This window comes from Malaclemys terrapin, chromosome 16 (genome assembly GCF_027887155.1).
Source record: "Malaclemys terrapin pileata isolate rMalTer1 chromosome 16, rMalTer1.hap1, whole genome shotgun sequence".
NCBI lineage: Eukaryota > Metazoa > Chordata > Testudines > Emydidae > Malaclemys > Malaclemys terrapin.
In genome coordinates, this window is record NC_071520.1 from 30,862,470 (window position 1) to 30,884,352 (window position 21,883).

At 40.9% G+C, this 21,883-nt stretch overlaps 1 protein-coding gene across 3 annotated transcripts in view; it reads left to right on the forward strand.

Moving 5' to 3' along the window:
• Window positions 1–18,952, forward strand: part of GRK3 (G protein-coupled receptor kinase 3) — a 136,251-nt gene extending 117,299 nt beyond the window's left edge. The window contains exons 18-22 of one of the 3 annotated variants that reach the window (XR_008442515.1): window positions 5,322–5,484; window positions 7,144–7,280; window positions 8,244–8,357; window positions 8,912–15,453; window positions 15,638–18,952. Coding sequence is in view for 1 of the 3 variants with exons in the window: in XM_054006314.1 (XP_053862289.1) it covers window positions 5,322–5,484; window positions 7,144–7,280; window positions 8,244–8,357; window positions 8,912–9,073 (576 nt within the window). In the remaining 2 variants the exon portion in view is untranslated. Of the gene's footprint in view, window positions 1–5,321; window positions 5,485–7,143; window positions 7,281–8,243; window positions 8,358–8,911 lie in introns of all 3 variants that reach the window. The other 2 variants (XR_008442516.1, XM_054006314.1) reach the window with 2 other exon arrangements.
• Window positions 18,953–21,883: the final 2,931 nt, after the last annotated feature.

Consider the following 21,883-nt stretch of genomic DNA (forward strand, 5'->3'; position numbering starts at 1 on the left):
CACAGATATTATCAGGTGTAGGCAGTTTATTTTTACGAAGCAAGTGTTTTAGGTGGTTAGATTACTTTTGATTTAGAAATCATTCAGACAAAACCCTCCGTTTTACCATGATATTTTAGTCGTGCTACTGCCAAAACAACTTAAGTGAAAAGAAGTTTGCACACACTCGGTCGTCAGGGTGGATAAAACCAACATTTTGCAATGGGTAAAATATTTGTTTGACTTGTAGTGACTGAGTATGTACACTACTTTTTAATAAATATTGCCACCTGTTATATACTTAGGATGAAATTCTTCTCTCTGATAATCACTGTGGCAGTTCTTCAGTGGGTTATTCACATATAGATCTACCAGCAATATCAGTGTGAAATCAGTGCATCAAATGGGGGTAGACTATACAATAGAGGCCCCACAGGACAGATTAGAGGGAAAAGTTATTTTTGTAAGTACTACTACTTAGCATTTATATTACGCATTACAACTTCACAGCATGTTGTGAACATTAATTAATCCTTTTGACACTCCTGTGAGGTAAGTAATTGTCATCCTTTTTTCTGCATGGGAAAATAAGGTAGATAGGATACGTGACTTGTCCAGGAACTAAGGGTATGTCTACACTGGCAAGTTGCTGCGCAACAAGTTATACCACTTCTATTAAAGCGCTGGAATTAAGCCTCTGTTGCGTGTCCACACTGTGTTCCTTGTGACAGTGGAGTGCAGCCACATTAGCGGCTCTTGCAATGGCAACGAGAGCAGTGTATTGTGGTCGCTATCCCACTGTGCAACTGGCCACAGGGTGCTTTGGGAAGGGTTTGCAATGCCTCATGGGGCAGGCACAGCATCACATGATGCAGGTTTCCCAAACTCATTGCTCCATGGGCATCCTACTACATTGCCAGCTGCTTTTCAACTGAAGTGGGGGGGGGTGCGTGCGTGTGTGTGTGTGTGTGTGTGTGTGTGTATGGGGGGTGGAGGAGAAACAGTGTGTTTGGGGGACAGAGAGTGTGTCAGCATGCTGTCTTGTAAGTTCAGACAGCAGCAGGAAGCAACCAGTCCTGAGCCAGTGGGAAGGGGAAACCCCGACATCAGCCCCCGTCTCCCTCCCCAGCTCTCTGCATAGCAATCTGTCTCTCGCACGCACACACACACACACATACACACACACACCTCTGCCTCTGTGTTCAGCAGCACAAGCTTTCACATTAATGGTTTGCTTTGTCCCCCGGAGCAGATCAGCACAGCACACAACAGCTGTCAGAAGCGGAGCTTTGAAAGGGGAGGGGCGCATGTCTCTAGGGCAGCCAAGTTCAAAACAATGAGCAGGGCGGCCACTTAAGGGATTATGGGACACTTCTGGAGGCCAGTTGATTGCTTTCTGTGCTGTAATGTGTTTACACTGTCAATACAGCTGGTTTTTTGCAACACTGCAACTGAGGAGTTTCTGCGCATTAAGTGGCTTGGCCGTGTGTACACCTTGGGAGTTACACCACAGAAAGCTGCTTTACTGCGCATAAACTTGCCTTAGAAGAATTTATTTTCAGAGCAGGGCTTTGAACACAGGAGTTTCTGGCTCTGAATGTTAAGACTTCTAGTCCATTCTCACTCTATAAATAACAAATCTATGAATACATTTCTCACTACCTATAGATTTATAATGAAAGTTTGTGCATTAATATCTATGATAGCATAAATATAGGGGAAATATTCCTTGGACAGAGACCTCATATGTAAGAATAAAATAATGATTAATGAGAGTTCGAATAAGGTAACTTTGTTTCAACAATAGTGTCTTATGTTCAAACTACTCCTGGACCCACTTGAACACTGATAGCAGGGTCATACCATATGTGAAGGGTTCGGTTCCATTGGATTGGATCTAAAGCAGCCACAAAACTGAAGTCTATTAATTTTCATGTTAACATTATTATTATTACACAAAACTATTGAAAAACAACATTAAAGGAAAGAAATCTAGAGCAATAGTTGCTACTCCATCCTTATCTTAGTTTCTTGTGCCCAGCTAACGTGGTATACAATATGCTATTTCATCCTCTGTTCTGAAACCTGCTTAATACCTAGACAAAATGATTAACTTAGATTCTAAGGTATATCCCCATTATTATTTCAACATACTTTCTTTTATAGGTGAAACTTTATTTTTGTTATTATTGCAGGTATAACCAAGATATAATTACAGGTAGTGAGTCAGGAGAGAAAGAAATTACTCCAAACTCCCTAAACAGAAATATATTAACTACCCACAGTGACTAAAAAGGAGAATTTATCTGTCAATGTCACCCACTGCAATTACTAGCAGCTGGCATAAGACAGTTTTTAAATGTTGAGAAAGAAATACAAAGAACACCACAGTGCCAGCTAGCAGTAGGGTAATAAGTCTCTGATTTCTTGAAGCACAGGAATGCCTGACTGATAATCCCAAGCACCATTTTCTGGGGAGAAACTAGATTAAACTGCCTTCTTTAGCTATATTATGGAACTTAAATTCTCAGCAAGGTGTATACTTGTAATGCATGTTGTTGACTCATGACTTATTCTTTGTACAGGTTGCCCTTAAGGTACATTTATTTCCTCACTCATGAGTCTGAGAGTTGTAGTGCACTGTGCAGTTTATGCTCAGGCTAAGATTTTATAATCCCTTTTGAGAGGATTGACTAATCCCCTACATCTGAGTCAAATACAGAGGAAATTAGGGTTTTCATAAAACAGCACCAGGTTTCTCAGTTTGCTGGCAAGAAGGTGACAGTTTTGGAGACTGAACTGCTCTACTTTCTTCTCCATTACCTATTTATCTTGGGGAAGATCCCAAAGGCCTCAATCAGAATCAGGGTTGCTTTGTGCTTCTTGCAAGAAGACATCTTCCCTGACCCAGAGATTACAAACCAAAGAGAGACAGGCTGAGGGAAAGGGATGCAGTTTAACCGCAAAGTGTTCAGGGAGGTGATAGGCAGGTGTCAGGTTAGGGTTTCTTTCCGCTTTAAATAAGTATCCGCAGTAACCCGTTTACTAAGCTATTGCTAGGTCCTTCTTTCATATCAGTTGTTATCCAGAACCTGTTTTCTAAATTTGCTCAGTCTTCTTGATGGCTTTTGTTTCATTCTTTCACACAGAATAATTGAACCTCTGGCCACCAGACTGGAAATAAGGCATACGTTTTTGACAGTGAGGGTGATTTAACCATTGGAACTATTTCATGCATTCCAAGGCCAGAAGGGATCATTGTGCTCTGACCTCCTGTATAAGAGAGGCCATAGAACTTCCCCAAAATAATTCCTGGAAACGTATCTTTTAATTCCTAGAGCATATCTTTTACCAAGGAGCATGGTGGATTGTCCATCACTGACCATTGTAAATCAAGATTGGGTGTTATTCTAAAAGATCGATCCTAGGAACTATTGTGGGGCAGGCCTTTGGCCTGTGCTATACAGGAGGTCAGACTAGATGATCACCGTCGTCCCTTCTGGCCTCGGAATCGATGAATCTATGGCCAACCTGTCACACTACAGTACTTCAGCTAAATCGTACTGCATGTGACTGAAATGATTTGGTTTTTCCTTTGTTTCATGGACAGATAGTTTGTACATGACTAATAATGGTCCAGCTGTTCTGTAGGAATTGTGTGTTTGGTTTCAGGGTGGTTGTGTTTTGGGTTTTTTTTTTTTTTTTTTTTTTAAGTAAAGCGAACAATAGTGTATCCCCTCCTATGCCCAAGTTTCCTCTCACCCAAACTTCATCCAATTTTTGATTCTGGGGCTTTCAGTCTCACTCCTTAAGGCTTCTTTATAAGCCCCACTGTCTGCAGTCACCTCATTCAGCCTAAAATTCAGATTGGCACACGAGACATAACAGGAAAGGACCCCTAGGTCTGAGAAGCTCTGACCCCAGAGTTTCTGGCCTCTATAGGGTCTGATCCCATCCCATTGAAAATGGTGGGAGGATGAATTAGGCTACTGGGGCCTAAACTGGGGAGTGGGGGCATAAAAAGGGAGTTGGTTTACTTTCCCGTTAGGAAGGCAAAGCTTGCATTTTATCTTGTTTCTCTGAAAGAAAGTCCAATTGTTCTGCAGGGTTAGAAAGCAATAGAGGAAAGAGAAAAGTATAAGAGTTTAGATATTGCGAGAAAAGGTATCACCAGAGACTAACCCTGAAACCCAAAATATAAATAACTTTATAGAGAAAAATGTGATCATTCTTAGCATTGTACCAAAAACTCAATGCCCAGTGCTGTGAGTCCTAAAGGTTGCTATACCAACCCACAGATGATCTTTTTTTCCAGAATCAAATAATTTTAGTTATATTCAGTACAGTTCAGTTTAAGTACTGTAGTTAATGTGGGAAGAAAAAAGGGCAGTATGACATGAAGGCAGTCTGAAATCAGTAGCATACACAACTATTTTAAAGGTGTATTTGTAAAGTTACCGTGGAAGCATGGAAAAGTATCTGTGTGAAAAATGCCTTTTCATATCAGCACAGTGACTCAAGGATCTGAAACTTGCTGCTCTTGGCAAACTGCAAGGATCTGGTTTTGCTGAGCTTCAGGAAGTAAGGCAAATGTGTCTGTTTGGCCAACCTTTTACTTAGTGGGCTTGCCAGTGCAGCAAGGGGTGAGGATGAAATAATATTGATCATTTTTGTTTGAGTTATTGTAAGGCTCCCAGGTAATGCGCTACATTTACAACTATTTACATAATACACTACACATTTTTCATCTTTGCCTTATGATATGTGGATTGAAATACATTGAAAAGTTAGTTAGTTCCCAAAAGAATGCTGTTTCTGAGAGCTGAAGCAGATTTAGTGGAGTCAGTTGTTGCTAGAGAAGTAGGCAGAGGAACGTATTATATAGTTAGAGATTTTTTGAACAGGGCAGCTAAGAAAAGTAAGCATTTCAGAAGTCCATCTTAAGGTGGCAATCAAAATTTTTATATCCTTTTTCAGGCAATGTACCACTTGTATAACTTACATCGTATTGCAGGTATAAGAGTTTTTGAGCAATGTCTAAAGAATAGCAAAAAATCCGGTGTCTGTATATTTATGATCGGAGATAAATGTCCATCCTATAAAATAAGATGCTATCGCTTTAAATACACCAGAACTAGAAAACTGTGCAGTGCACTGTATAGCTTTGCTTTCTCGAGTTTGTACAACATGCAGAATTGGGAATCTGAGTCTACTTCACAGCGTCAATTTCATTCTCTTCTTTTTTAAACTATAATTATTATTGCACTGGAATCATTGAATATGTTGGTAATGGTAATAGAACTTATTAAAATCCTTTGTTTTATGATATTTTTCCCTCCTAGTTGGTTGATAGTGACCAAGAATTGTATAAGAACTTCCCTCTGGTAATATCAGAGCGTTGGCAGCAAGAAGTAGCAGAAACTGTTTATGATGCAGTAAATGCAGACACGGATAAAATTGAGGCCAGGAAGAGGGCTAAAAATAAACAACTTGGCCATGAGGAAGGTAATGTGTCCAGTGCACATCTTTTCACTCTTTAATGCTAGATAAGGTTATTAAATATGTTCCAACAGGTAATCTTTTATTTTATGTTGTTAATTACCTGTAATTCAGAGAGTTCATGCTTTAATGAGTCTTTTAGCTTTCATTTAATTCAGTCTGTATTTCTTAAAATACTTTGAGATATTGTATGATATATATATATCTCATAGAACTGGAAAGGACATCGAGTCCAGCACCCTGCCTTCACTAGCAGGACCAAGTACTGATTTTTGCCCCAGATCCCTAAATGGCTCCCTCAAGGATTGAACTCACAACCCTGGGTTTAGCAGGCCAATGAAAAGTTTTAGAAAAGTTATGAATGAATCCTTTAAAGTCAAGAGGGATTACTGTATGGTGCATTTGGTTATCTGTAAGTTTCAGGTATCTTCAGTAATGTGTATCCAGGATTTGATTTTATGGAGAGGATAGCATCTGAATGAAAAAACGAGACCCATTGTATCAGATGTAATTCTTTTGAATAAGATATTGAATTATGTACTTGAGATCGGTGACAGTGTTGGGACCCTCTCTTCTTTGGTATGCAGTAGCCCTCTAGTGTGTTCATCACCTTAGTACAAGTTTGCATTGACCTACATCTTGTAGAATTCCATTGACTTCAGAGAGGCTCCATGAGTTTCTCAGTGCAGAATGAGCTCCTTCACTTCTTCCCTACCCCTCAATATGGTGTCCAGTTGTGGTAGTTTGAAGTGAGTCTGTATTTCTTCACAAATTCCCTCTCTCTGTCTCTCTCTCTTTTTTTTGGGTGGGGGGGAATCTTTTGTTTTCTGATTGTTCTCTCATAGTATTTCCATATTTCATATAGTATTTTAAAACAATTGATAAATTATGGCATTGAAACATGGGCACACTTCAAAATGCAAACCAAGACGTGGATAAGTTCATGGAGGAAAGGTCCATGGTTGGCTATTAACCAAGATGGTACAGGACACAACCCCATGGTCTGGGTGTCCCTAAGCCTCTGACTGCCAGAATCTGGGAGTGGACCACAGGGGATGGATCACTCAATAATTGCCCTGTTCTGTTCATTCCCTCTGAAGCATCTAGATAGAACATTGGTCTGGCCCAGCATGATCATGCTTATGTTCTTAAAGCGCAGCTGCTCTCCCTTCTCTGTAGTGTGTGAACTGCTGCCTTCTTTCTGCATTATTATTTTTGGCATATTTGCCTAAATTCTCAATTAAGTGAATCGGGCGGAAAAATAAAATTGAACTGATGGGGATCTCTCTGGACATTTGAGCAGTTGAACAGAACATTCCTCTTGTAAAGGCAGATATGTTGTTACGCAAGATATTCAGTGTTAATACTTTCAACAGTAAATCAGGTGTCTTCTTTAATAGGGTCAAATTCTATTTTTGGTTACTTCAGTGCAATTTCATTGCCCTCGGCTGTAATGGGGTGCAGAATCTGGCTCAGTGTGTACGTGTGTGTATATAATAATTAGAAGGCAAAAGGTAACACACTGTAGAGAATATTATGTGTACTGAATCTTCTGCTGAAATTTAATAGGCTGTGAAAACTCTAGTAAACCTTTTCTGAACAGAGCACATTTCCTGAACACTGGATTGTAGCGGATTGTGTATAATGAAGTTGTTCTATTCGCAGATTATGCACTAGGGAAGGACTGCATTATGCATGGGTACATGTTGAAATTGGGGAACCCATTCTTGACTCAGTGGCAACGTCGTTACTTTTACCTCTTTCCAAACCGACTTGAATGGCGAGGAGAAGGAGAATCACGGGTGAGTGTGAAATTAGTATAACAAGCACAGTTATTGTAAAGGTACCAAATGTAGATAGGCATTTTTGCCAAATCTTGAAGTCCATACTCAGGAAAACTCTCATTGAAGTCTGAGTTTTTCAGGAGTCACTATGGCAGGTCAGATTCTTATACCTCTTCTCACATGGAGTAGTACTTTACTTTGTGAGTAGGCACATTGATGTCAAGCAACCTAAAATAGATTTTACAGACTTGTGGGGTTTTTTTAAGAATTGGGAGTTTATCAATGTATTGTTTTTTCATTTAGGACCTCTGGAGTATTTATACAAAAAAACAGAAAATGGTAAGGCAATAGAAACACTATAGCATTGACGTCAAAGACAGTGCTATAGTATCTATAGTTCAGTCCAACTGTGATCGTGTTTTAGGGATGTCATCTGTGTATTTAGCTACACCACTGTAAGAGATTTTGAAAATATTGTTCTTCCATTGCAGTATTTACTGAAAACTTTTATACAAAACTGCTTGTATGTTTTTCCATCTGTACCTTTGTAGTGCTTCAATAATCCTTCTCAGCTCTTTGGCATAGACAGTAAGATTGTCTAACAATTGATTAAAGTGTTTCACAGCAATACTGTTTGAAAGAAAATAAAGTAAAATGCAGCTCTTATTGGGGAAAACACTCATTTAGTTCATAATGACATCCCTTTTTTGCAGTGTCTTGTTTTGTGCTGTTCTGAGTTGATCTTTTAATAATTTTTTGCGACTAAATCCTTTGGTAAATGTCTTTGAATATTTTCTCTTACTTTATGAACTATTTTTAGTTCATGTATTACTAGAAGCTAAGGGTCAGATCATGCGAACATTTGCTCCTGTAAGTAGCTTTATTCACGGGTATATTCCCAATTAATTAGGAGTCAGCTTTAGGTCTGTTGGGTAACAGCTTCAAATTGTAATTCATCTTTCTTTTTGCAATGTGTGGTAGCAAAATCTACTGACAATGGAACAGATAGTCTCAGTGGAAGAAACTCAGATTAAAGATAAGAAATGCATCTTGCTGAGAATTAAAGGAGGAAAACAATTTGTCCTGCAGTGTGAGGTGAGCAACTGTAATTTTTCAGTGATGACTAAAGCAGATGTTTTGTATGCAATGATAAAACCCAATGGTAAAATTAAATATTTTTCTTAGTTTTCAAGTCTACACTAAACTCATGAAGTATTTGACATGCTTTACATGCGAAGTGGGAGGGATACGGCTGTACTAGGTCAGTGTGGCACATCTGAAAACCTGGATTTCAATGGAACTTACGTCAGAGTTAATTCAGTTTAATAATAATGGATACAATTTTCAAAACTGACTGACTAATTTAGGAGCGTAAGTAGCCTAGTCTGCCCATACAAGCAAACTAATTTCCCAGCAGCTCAAGGTAGTTAGCACATTCGTAAAGAGTAGTAGCCGCTTTGGTTGCTACCATGTTGCCTGGGTTTGACTCAGTGTTTAAAGACGAAAAGTTTGTGTTACCAATACCCAGAGCCATTCATTTTCCAATAGGAAATAAAGTACATTGTTTAAAAATGCTAATAGGGAAAGTGGTATTGCCCAGTATGTGCACTTGATTATGAAGTACCTAACAACTTCTGTATCCCTTTCAGAGTGACCCAGAGTTTGTTCAGTGGAAAAAAGAGCTGACAGAAACCTTTACTGAGGCACAGAGGCTGCTGCGTCGCGCTCCAAAGTTTCTCAATAAATCTCGCTCAACAGTTGTAGAGCTTTCAAAGCCACCACTCAGCCATAGGAATAGCAATGGGCTGTAGAAGAGATGAGAGAACAAAGGTCACTTAGGGAAAGCGACTCCGTCACCATGTATGAGGGCCACAGCATCATTAGTTACTTGTACAATCCCTGAACCAGGAAGTACTTAGAAGATGACGCCTTGGATGTTTACAGCATGGGATGATGACAGGACTCTACATCTGGAGGTTGTGAAGACTAAAGCAATGACAAGGCGAATGCTCACTAATAGCAGTAGTGAAAGTTGTCAAATGTAGAGGCTGCTTATCGTTCCCATGCATCATCACACCCTGGTGGTGTTCGAATGGTCTGTTATCCTAGAACTATTGAAGGAAGGAAGATAATCTTTTCTTTGCAATACCCTTGTTTTGGTATGTACCAAACCTGGAAACTGAAATGGTTACTACTCTTTATCATTTACATGTTGATGTCTGTTATTGACATATCCCAGACTTTGGAAGGAACTGCAAATTTGTCATGTGGGATAACAGGTAATCCTATATGTTGCCTTGTTCTTTCCAGCCATCACTATTGACTTTCATAGATCCTTGCTCCATACTGCTGGTGATCAACAGTGTGACTCTTATGCACTTCAAAATACTGATTTCTAACTGTCCTGTGGTTTGAATGTTGTTGATACTTCATGGAAACATTGAACTCAGATTATTCACTTGGTGTGTTGTACTCACTAATAGTAGCTACCACCGTTTTGTTTCTTCTACGTATATACAAAACTATAACTGACACAACAGAGTAATAATTGGTGAAGAGGAATATATGGTAGCTTCATCTAGTGGTCTGTTGTAAAAATTGATTATTTTAGCACAGTTTTTAAACAGCAGATTCCTTTTGACAAGTTTACAGTGAATACAAAACAGTTCTTTTCCATGTCAGCTCAACTGCACTTTTTAAAAATTAAAGAATTCTGTAAATCCAGTGCGTACTAGTGCACATACGGGATTAAAATGTATGGATAACTTGGTATGTATTCTTCTGGATCGCTCTTAAGTGGTTGGACTCATAGACCCTTCTCTCTCTCTCTCTCTCTCTCTCTCTCTCAAAGTAATGTGTAGCATAGTTATCCCAGACCTTCGTCATAGCCAAGCACTTAATAGTCACATGCACATCAGATTGCAGGAATTTCAAAAAGAAGTCCAAATTTCCTTTTATAGAGAATTCAGACATTCACACTGAAAACAGTCTGAGAATATTGAGGATGAAAATGACAAAAATAAGACGATTATATGCCAAATATATGTAAATTCTCCTTATGTCATCATTCATATGTCACATGTAAGGTGATATTTTAGGGAAGTAAAAATATAGTATATAATCTTTGGACAACTTTGAACATTTCAGGACAATTTCTACCCTGTTATGCATACTATGAGTCTCATTGAATCTAATGGGTTTGCAAGAGGTGCAAGTCAGAGGAGAATTTGAGCCTTCATCTAATTCTGTATGACATTGTTTATTGCGGGTCACATTCTGCTGAGTTACATGGGTATAACTCTCATAGAAGTCAACAGACTTGCGCCTGTGTAAATGGAAGCAGAATTGCCCATCCCTTCTGACCAGTTCATTTCTAGCTTGTCTGGCTAACAGTCAACCGCAGAGCTTCAGAATGGTTTCACGGACAGCAAAGTATAAAGTGCCAAAACACTCAAAAATCCTTTTTTTTTTTTTAAATTCATCTATTTATCCTCAGCTCCTATTTATCCTCCACATTGTTGTGAAATTGGATGTATGAGCTACTAAAAATGGGATGGCTTAATAAATCTGACAACAATGCCAACCATTTTTCTTCTATCTTGTTATAGTGTGAGAAAAAAATTGAATTTTAAAAAATATTTTATGCTTGGCAAGTGGTAATTTTAAAAGGATATTTACACATTTGTTTTCTTGGATTACTTTTTAAAATGAGCATGGAGTTCCATCTTCATCTACTGAAAAGTAATGTTTGAAGTCCTGGTATATTTCTATGAGCAGTAACTGTGGTCTTTTCCTAAACTCATGTCACTGTGGAGTGGCAGATTTTTAATGTAATCCCCTGTACACTGGATATTTTTGAATTGTTTTCCTAGAATACCACACACGCACCTATTCTGATTTGTGTTTTGAATAAAAAGAAAGCTCAATCTATGATAAAACCACATTAAAAAACCCCTCATATCATCTCTTACTCCATTCGTGTTTTATTAGTTCAAGGTCAATTTGATCAGTTCCATTTGTTCTCTTTTAATTATTTCCAGTAGCTGAAATTTTCTGTCATCATATCCTTTGGGAACATTTGTGGATCTATGGTTATGATTCTGATATTTTCATCATATTAAATTCTAAAATGCTATTTTCTGTAGATAAAAGGAAGATATATCTGAAGCTAAAAATGTGTGCCTCTAAAACATTCATTTCTTTGAATCAAAGCTATGTAATAACTTGTGGAAGATATGTTTATTTTAAAAATTAAATTACTAAATAGAGTTGGTTTGACACTTGAATATACTGTAGCTTTTTACATTATCACCTCATTTTTGTAAGCTGTTTAAAGTTATCTGGATTTTGATTTTTAAAATGGCAGCTAAAATCATCTGTCATTTAATATTCACTGCATTCCCTTTGATAATTGCTTATAGGAGTCAAATATTAATATAAATATATCATTATTTATTTTCCTCCAGTTTTATTTTTCCCCAGAATATTAACATGAATTGTTGAAGCTTTGTAGAAGTTGAGTGTTTTGCACCATTCCACTGTCTCAGTCAGTAACTTCACATTTCTGAAAGAACAGTTATCTTAACAAAACCCCCACACTTGTATTCACGGTAAAGTATTTTATCACTAATAAATGAAGGTTTTGCTTGGAAAACTCAGAATTAGATTTTATACTGTAGGGAGAGATTTAAAATTTAAGAATTCTGAAGTCAGAGATTTGTTGTTGTTCTTAACCAATTGTTGCTATTTTAGATATCAAATTCTATAATGTCTTTATGGGACAAACAAAATTGTTTTTTCACAAGGATCTTTAAAGAATATAAATATGTTGTAAAACTTGTTAAAAATTGAAAATGTGAGATAAGACTTGGTTTTGTCTTTTAGACATCTGAACCCCCTTTGTACGCTCAGTGTGCTTATAAAATGTTCAGGGAACTAAAAATTAAAAGAAAAAGCTGCTTGCGTCAACAAAACTAAATGAAACATTAAATGCGGCTTTTCAATATGTTGCTATCTGCAAGGCTGTAAATGTTTATTCAGCTCTAGTGCTGGCTTTTATTTTATTCATTTGTGGGTAACTTTTTCCTTTTCATTTTAGAGCAAAATATATTCCAGACAATGCCAGATTTGCCCTCCTACACCTTGGGTGTTGCTGGGATATATCTCAATAATTCTTTATATTAGTTCTTCTGACATATGAGCTGATGAGTTTCTGAAGGCCCTAATCCTACAGAGACTTGTTTATGTGCATCAGTGTAATCAAGCCCATGAGTAGTGTGATTGAGACTGTTCACATGATTAAAGTTAAGCATGTGTGTAAGCTTTTAAAGGCTTAGGGCCTAACAGGCTTCAGAATTGTCCTGGAAAAACATGGGGCTCACCCTCCATTCTTGGCTTACTACAGTTCCCCTAGTGAAGAAAGACCATGGCAGTTTGAGTGTGCAAGGAATAAGTTAGACCTTCCCATTTACTGTTGTGAATTAGGGCCCCAATTTGGGACAGCACTTGAGCAGGTGTGTAAGTCACATTGACTTTTGTGCTTTAACCGCTCTCCTGAATTGGGATGCTTTCCTGAATCAGGACCTAAATCTGGGATAAGCAAAACATCATTCATTTATACTGAAAAACAGAAGTATAACGGTGGAACTGTTCAGAAATGGGTATTTTCCATTAGTTGGGAGATGCTGTGCAGCATTTCAGTCAACACTCTGTAAAATGGCCCAAGGCCTCATGGTGTTTAAGCTAGAAATTAGGGGCAATTTATTGTTCAAATCTATTATGTACTTGAATACGAGCTTGCAAAACCGTAGATGAACATTTATAGTGCTGTTAATTTCTTTACCGAGGTATAGGTCATCCTTGTAGTTTAAGTATCATTGTTTAAATGCTTCTTCAGAAAAGTTATGCTTTAGCTTCATTTCATTATCATGCTAGTCCAGCTAGATTTAAGGCTAAAATCTAATATTTTTAATAATACTTTTCGGAGATGAGCTTATTTATCATCATAAATACATGAGTGTACTGAGTGTTCATTTGGGGCTTACTCCAACGCCTCTTGAAGTCAGTGGGCATTAGATCTGTCAGCTCTTAGAATGGAGAGAGATAAATAGTGGTGTCCCCCCTGGAGTCTGTACTGGGACCAGTGCTGTTCAACATATTCTTAAATGATCCGAAAGAGAGGGTAAACCATCAGGTAGCAAAATTTGCATACAATAAAAAATTACTCAAGATAGTTATGTCCAAAGCAGACTGCAAAGAGTTACAAAGGGATTTCACAAAAGTGGGTGACTGGGCAACAAAATGGCAGATGAAATTCAATATTGATTAAATGCAAAGTAATGCACATTGGAAAACATAATCCCAACTATATATAAAATGATGGTGTCTAAATGAGCTGTTACCAATCAAGAAAGAGATCTTGCATCTTGGAGTCATTGTCAATAATTCTCTGAAAACATCCACTCAATGTGCAGCGGCAGTCAAAAAAGCGAACAGAATGTTGGGAGTCGTTAAGAAAGGGATAGATAACACGACAGAAAATATCATATTGCCTCTATATAAATCCATGGTACGCCCACATCTTGAATACTGTGTGCAGATGTGGTCGCCCCATCTCAAAAAAGTTATATTGGAATTGGAAAAGGTTCAGAAAAGGGCAACAAAAATAATTAAGGGTATGGAGCAGCTTCCATATGTGGAGAGATTAATAAAACTCGGATTTTTCAGTTTGAAAAGAGATGACTAAGAAGGGAAATGATCGAGGACTATAAAATCATGACTGGTGTGGAGAAAGTAAATAAGGAAGTGTTATTTACTCCTCATAACACAAGAACTAGGGGTCACCATATGAAATTAATAGGCAGCAGATTTAAAACAAACAAAAGGAAATATTTCTTCACACAACACACAGTCAATCTGTGGACCTCCTTGCCAGAGGATGTTGTGAAGGCCAAGACTAAAACAAGATAAAAAAAGAACTAGATAAGTTTATGGAGGATAGGTCCATCAATGGCTATTAGCCAGGATGGGCAGGGATGGTGTCCCTAGCCTCTGTTTGCCAGAAGTTGGGAATGAGTGACAGGGATAGATCACTTGATGATTTCCTGTTCTGTTCATTCCCTCTGGGGCACCTGGCATTGGCCATTGTCGAAAGACAGAATACTGGGCTAGAACGACATTTGATCTGACCCAGGATGGCCGTTCTTAGATTAGGTTTTAAAAACAATGGCACTGAGCATGTTGTGTGAGTTTAGCACATGTGTGGACCACACTGTTCCTGTATGTAGGCCCAGCCTCCACAATTTGGCATGTGGAGTGTTACTTAGTTGAGGCCTTGGCTACACTGGCAATTCACAGCGCTTCACTTGCCGCGCTCAGGGGTGTGAAAAAACACCCCCCCTGGGCACAGCGAGTGCAGAGCTGTAAAGTGCCAGTGTAATCAGCGCCTGCAGCGCCGCACGCTCGCTCGCAGCACTGCGAGCTATTCCCCTCGGAGAGGTGGAGTACTTACAGCACTGCACGCTCGCTCGCAGCACTGCGAGCTATTCCCCTCGGCGAGGTGGAGTACATACAGCACTGCGAGCTATTCCCCTCGGCGAGGTGGAGTACATACAGCACTGCACGCTCGCTCGCAGCACTGCGAGCTATTCCCCTCGGAGAGGTGGAGTACATACAGCACTGCGAGCTATTCCCCTCGGAGAGGTGGAGTACATACAGCGCTGCGAGCTATTCCCCTCGGAGAGGTGGAGTACATACAGCACTGCACGCTCGCTCGCAGCACTGCGAGCTATTCCCCTCGGAGAGGTGGAGTACATACAGCGCTGCGAGCTATTCCCCTCGGAGAGGTGGAGTACTTACAGCACTGCACGCTCGCTCGCAGCACTGCGAGCTATTCCCCTCGGAGAGGTGGAGTACTTACAGCGCTGCGAGCTATTCCCCTCGGAGAGGTGGAGTACATACAGCGCTGCGAGCTATTCCCCTCGGAGAGGTGGAGTACTTACAGCGCTGCGAGCTATTCCCCTCGGAGAGGTGGAGTACTTACAGCACTGCACGCTCACTCGCAGCACTGCGAGCTATTCCCCTCGGAGAGGTGGAGTACATACAGCGCTGCGAGCTATTCCCCTCGGAGAGGTGGAGTACTTACAGCACTGCACGCTCGCTCGCAGCACTGCGAGCTATTCCCCTCGGAGAGGTGGAGTACTTACAGCGCTGCGAGCTATTCCCCTCGGAGAGGTGGAGTACTTACAGCACTGCACGCTCACTCGCAGCACTGCGAGCTATTCCCCTCGGAGAGGTGGAGTACTTACAGCGCTGCGAGCTATTCCCCTCGGAGAGGTGGAGTACATACAGCGCTGCGAGCTATTCCCCTCGGAGAGGTGGAGTACTTGCAGCGCGCGAGAGAGCTCTCGCAGCGCTGGTGGCGCGACTACACTCGCGCTTCACAGCACTGAATCCGCGAGTGTAGCCAAGGCCTCAGTTGCATTCAAGCTTCCTGTAATTTCAGTGACTCCCTCAGAGATGTGACAGAGCTCTCTCTTCCCCCCCACACACTTTCCCTAAAGAAAAAATCAAATAATACGGCAGTAATATTGCCACTGTTCTTATCAATATACATTTATTCACTGTCTGATACATGGATTACAGGACATATAGGGCATTTGGTGCTAAAAACAAAGAAATCAGTTCATTTAGGCGCTGATCCTACAAACTTTTAAGCACATAAACACTCCTCCTAAAGTTACTTGGACTTGATTCAGCAGCAGTATTAAGGTCAATAAGAGTTTTGCCATTGACTTAAAGGAACGTAGGATCAAGCCCTATGTGCATAAAGTTACTCATACACTTACTTTTTTAGGATTGAGGCCTTAAATATTAGTAAACTCTTCATGAAAGATGAAATACCTGGAGCTCTGTTTGTTGTGATTTTCTTTGGCTGTTGTACAGACAGCTAAAAACTACATTCCTATTTAATATCATTTACTTTTACATTGTGTAGATGTGCACAAATCACTTTCTTTACTTTTCCCACACAGCAAATACTGGTGATGCAGTTCCCTTAATTCTGAAATTCCCACCTAAATACTTATGGGGACAGGTTCTTTTGAACTCTGCTGTAGAGAGTAAAGAATTCTAGTGGTGTTATTTTAAGAAATGAGTCAATAATTCTACAAGTTAAAAAAACCTGAAAATATTATTTTAAAAAAGTATAGTATTTCTTAATTTGTAATATTGTATAAAATGGAAAATATCTAAAATATATAGAGAAAATATATCTACAAATGTCTGCACAAATTGCAAATGATTTAATTTTGTGTTTCCTGTTGATTTATATTCCATGATGTACATATTATGTGGATTGTCATTTATTGAACATTGGCTGTTTTAATACTATTGTTAAATTGTATTTTTATTTTATTTTAAACTAATCATCACAGACTCAGCTTTATTTTGTTAATGTAAAGTTTGCTACGCTGTGTAGGTATAAAACCAAGAATTCTATTTTAACAAAAAACATTTTATATTATTTATTGAATCCATATGTTTCTTCAACTTGTGACATTCCATAAAACTCCTGCTCCTTATCTGTATAGCTTGTTATTTAAAGAGATGGCAGTTCCTTTCAGATAGAATTGAACAGCTTTATTCTGTTTTTCATAAATAAAGTCAAATTAATTTCAGTAACAATCTGTCCAGTTTACCATTTTATCGTAAAAATAAAAACACACCCTTTTTTGCAGTTACCTAGATCATCTCTTTAATGCAATGGCTGAGTGAATCAAACATCATATAAACATTCTTGCCAATAAAACCCATCAGCTCAATTTGCTGGTATTCACAGCTTTTATTCTTTTTATTCCTGGACATTCCAGTGAGCGAGGTTTTATTCTCAAGAATGTTCATGGAAAGGAAGCTGTTACAAATGCCAGCACAAATAATCACAAGAGGATTCACAGTGGTAGTGCTGTCTCGGCCATTTTAGAAAGCTCATTACTAGTCATGGAAAACATATGAAGAGTTATAAATGTTCACAGTTTGTTTGTGAACAGAAAAAGGGACTTACCCTGTTCATAAAGCTTACATCATCCCATCAGGAAACAGAAATAGTATCATGGAACATAGGTGACTGGTCACACTGTGTGGCTAGCAAACGCTCATAAGTTGAAATGGTACTGCTTAACTCCCACTGAAACCTTCACAAGGGCATTTAAATTGTATTTAAGTGGCACAAGGGTCTTGGTGGCCCCTCCTGCACTTGGAATGCATTTCACCTATAGTGAGAAGTTTGCAACTAAACTATTGGCTGACTTGACTTCTGTCTTCACAAACTATTGTGACTATTGGACAATTCTGCAAAATTATGATCTAGTAGTGGATAATTGACTAACAGACAATAGGGCTACATTTGTCAAATAACTCATTTGCTAAAACCCACCCATCTCTAAGCATGCCATGTACGCTTTGAGGAATACATTGCCGCATAAAAGAATATGTTTTTAATCTCCATGTGTTGGGAAGCTTCAGTGCGCACTCTTTAGTATTTCATTAAATAACATCTTGCTTATGGAGAGCTCACCATCAAACGTTCCTTTTACCCACCATCGGAATTAAGCCTCCTCTTCTCATTAACGAAGTAGCACAAGTGCTTTATTCAGAGCTGGAGACAGCACTGTGTAAGGGTAAATACTGTTCTTTGGTTTGATTGTTTTTGTTTTGGTTTCCATTTTCCCAGTCTTAAATTGTTTGACCACATTTAATTGCTATTGCTATCAAGCAAACCAGAATTTTGAGCAGTCCTGCCTCGTGAGCATCCACCAAGAGAGATTAGGCCGCGGTGAAGTATGCACTGCTGCCATTCTAAAGCTTCTGTCTGAAGCCCTCTCTTAAATGCACGGTGAGGGCGTAGAACTCATTCCAATTCACCCAAACCGAGACATACCAGAGCAGAACACTTCTTTAGAATATCTAAGTCCTGCATTAGAGGGTAGATTGTACCTTGGCATCAGGATTTTCCTGACATGCTTTTTATTTCCATTCTAGCTTATTAGGCAGAAGAATGGGGAGTTGCATAAAGGGATTTTGGAATGAGGCCGTAGCTGAGTACAGTGGAAGGATAAAGTTTTCCCTATTGAAACATGTCCTTGTTTCTTTCTGAAAGGAGAGAGGTGACTGAGCAGGTGAGGTGGACTAGTGCAAATAAAAGCAGACTGAAAAACAGAATAAAGTTAGAACTTCCTGAGAGAGGCATTTTCTTACTCACTTTATTTTTGTGACTTAATTCAGAAGCAGCAGTAGAGGAGCAGATTTAAATGAATAGCAATGAGTGATTAAAAAAATGGAAAGAGAACCTGTTTTCAGTGTGTGATTTAATGGTAAGAAAAGCCAGTATCTGTAAATAACTTTAGATATTGTATCTGAGAAACATTTGTTTTATATGTTTTGCTCTTTTCATATTTATTGTGCAGAAGGAGGTTTTATACCTCCTCGATATCCTACTAGTGCACGTTTGAAGTCGTATCTTCCACAGAGACTGTGTGGTCACGGTTTACAGTCCTGGGCAGTGTATGTGCTGTGCCACACTTCGTTCATTCTACCATTATTACTTTTTTAACAATTGGAACAGCTAAGCTGCTTCTGTGTGTTGGTCAACTGCTCTCATGCAAAGAGAATTCCAATAAAAAAAAATCACGTGAGCATGCTACTGTGTTTCATTCTTTCCAGCTTTTAAAAAAATAAAAATAAAATAAGACTGCCTGAGCTTTTCAAGATAAGGGTACAGTGGCTTGTTGGGCACATGGACACCATGACTCAAAGTAAGGCGGATTTTAAGATCCTCCTAAAGAAATGTGTTGGGGGGGAAGAGTTGGAGACGGTTACAGAAGCATTACATGCTTGCACCTGTACAATGAGAATATTTAGAAAGCTGAGCTCGTGAGCCCTCTGCTGTGCTTTCCAGGGCAAACAGACGCCTTATTCTTTGTGGATGGTATTTGCCTTGGCAAGCTGGGAAGCAGTTCATCCCCTTTCCTTCTCTCCCATAAAACTATGCTCCATATCAACTCCACCCCTACCAGGCAGCAGGAGACTAGATGATTGCCAGTCACATCAGGTATATAAAGACAGTTTCCCGCCCGCTTTCCCTCATTCTGCTTTGCACCCTCTCCTGGAAGCATGGAGTCTTCTACTGCTTTCATCTCCGTATTTCTTGGAGGAAAGAAGTAAAATCTCGTGAAAAAGAAGGCCCTTAAAGGAATGACAGAGAGAATGATTGGTTATGGGCCCATCACTGAGACTTCAGGTTACCAGTGCATAGGGGGATGGTGACTTTTCTTTAGCTACTCCTCTCCCTTCCTCCCAGCCACCCTGAGTCCTTCCAGTCCCCAGGTTGATCCCAACCGGCTGTTGTTCTTGTTTGTGGAGTATAGTTAAAGCAGATGCTACCGATGCTGATGCTTCACAGGGCCAGCAATGTGAGCCAGGGCCATCTCCTTGGGACGGGAGAACTGTTCAGATTGCTGTCTCCCTCGCCCTGCTGAACCCTGGAATTCTGCACGCTGCCCTTCTCCAGGCAGGGAGTACAGGCCCTGAAGAGCCTGCATGCTTTTTCCTCTGGACAATTCTACTCAGGATTTCCTGAGGTGACGTGCGGGGGTTCCAGTTTCCCTTCCCCACCACTAACAAGCCCAGAGAGCTGCCGCCCACCACAAGACACAGTGTGCCCCTGCCCAGACAACTTCTCTGCTCACTCCCTCATTTTAGAGCAGCGCTTCCTTCGTTTTCCCGGGACCTGCTTTCTGACTCATCAGGAGGAACACGCGCCTTCCACAACTAATGTGGCAGGATGACGGCCTGGTTTCCCTGCAGGGAAATGCGTAACTCCCAGGATGTCTCTGTCAGCATCTGCAGTGGATATGGAAGGCCCCTTCGCACAGCAGTGTGGCCTTCCCTGCACAGGAGAGTGACTGATCGGATGGTATCGATTGGAAGATAGAGGATTCCCTCAGCAGGATTTTGTGACCCTCTGGATGTGCTCCACACTGCTTTTATTACAGATCTGGCCTCCTCTCCCTGGTTCTCCCCTACGCTAAGACTCCAGGGACATAAAGCAGCCCTAAGGCCTCTCTAGTTGATATTATCTAACGTCTACATGGCAGTAGGGCCTAGAGGCTAACCAAGTCAAGGTTCCGTTATGCTAGGAGCTGCACAAACATGTCGTGAATGCCCTACTGTTCTCCAGGCACGTGAGGATTGCTCTCGTCTTTGCCCTCTCTGGGACAGCAGCCCAAGATGCAGCGCTTCTGTGTCACTGTGGCCGAGTATACTCCCATGCCTTCGGCTCCTCTCAGGGTTTTATCCAGGAGCGGCACCAGGGTTTTTGCCGCCCTAGGCAGCAGTGCTCCTCCACAGTAATCGGCGGCAGCTCCTCCTCTGAAACTGCACTCTCGGCGGCGGGGGTCCTTCCGCTCCGGGTCTTCGGGGCACTTTGGCGGCGGGTCCTGGAGCGAGTAAAGGACCTGCCACCGAATTTTCGACGACGACCCAGAGCAGAAGGACCCCCGCCGCCGAATTTCCGCCGACGACCCGGAGCGGAAGAAGCCCCTCGCCGCCGAAATTCCACGGAGGGCGGCGAAATGCCGCTCCCCACATCCTGCCGCCCTAGGTGACCGCCTAGGATCGCCTAGTGGAAGCGCCGGCCCTGGTTTGATTGCCTCTGCTCTGCCTTGATTTGAGACGTGGGTTGGGTTGGGCGGTGCCTTGCTCACTACACAAAGATAACGCACGCGCACAAAGGAGTTCACCAATATCAAGTCTTCAGTTTCGATTCATACACCAAGTGGTAAAATCAGCTGATTTACAGAAACATAATGGGCAAAGTTGATGAAGTTTCTCCTATCTGTTCAGGTCCCTGGAGGCCTCCAGACAGCTTAGCCGGAGACACCTAGAGCGACCAGAGACACATTCTGCCATCCAAGAGGCTGCAGTATAGACAGAACTTTGCCTCTGAAAATCCCTCGCCCAAAATATCACTGAGAAAGGCTACAGAGTAACAAAACGGCGGGAAATGCTGATGATCTTCGAGAGCCTGGTTCCTTCAGAACAACTCTCTCCTGTCACTGCCCTGGAATGAGAACCCTGGTGCATGCTAAACCGAGCGAGACTGGTAACAATCTGACCAAGTGGAACCCCAAATGCGAATGTAGCGAGACGAGGCCTCAGGCACTGCCTCCGTCAACATCCTGCACTCCCAAGGATCTGCTTAAGATAAGTGAGAACAGCAGGGCGAGGCTGTGGTTTTGGAGCAGCAAGCTATGCTGAGTTAGGTATGGACGCAGCTCTTAGCCCACTTTCCCAGGCAGGTGTAGGTAATCGGATCGGAAGCGGAGCTGGGGCAGGGGCAATGGGGGCTTCTTAAATGACAGGCCCCAGCTGAGATGCGTAAAAAAAGAAGAAAGGCGTGGGGAAAGCCCAGATCCAGCCAGATGGGACTGCAGGTGGGGGGCTTGTACCCTAGAAAGGAGGGCTGGTCTACCCCAGAAAGAGAGGGAGCACTTTGTGTTATGTCCTGGGGACTCCTCCCAGTGCTGATGGGGGGTCTCTGCTCCTCCGTGAGACAAGGGCATCCG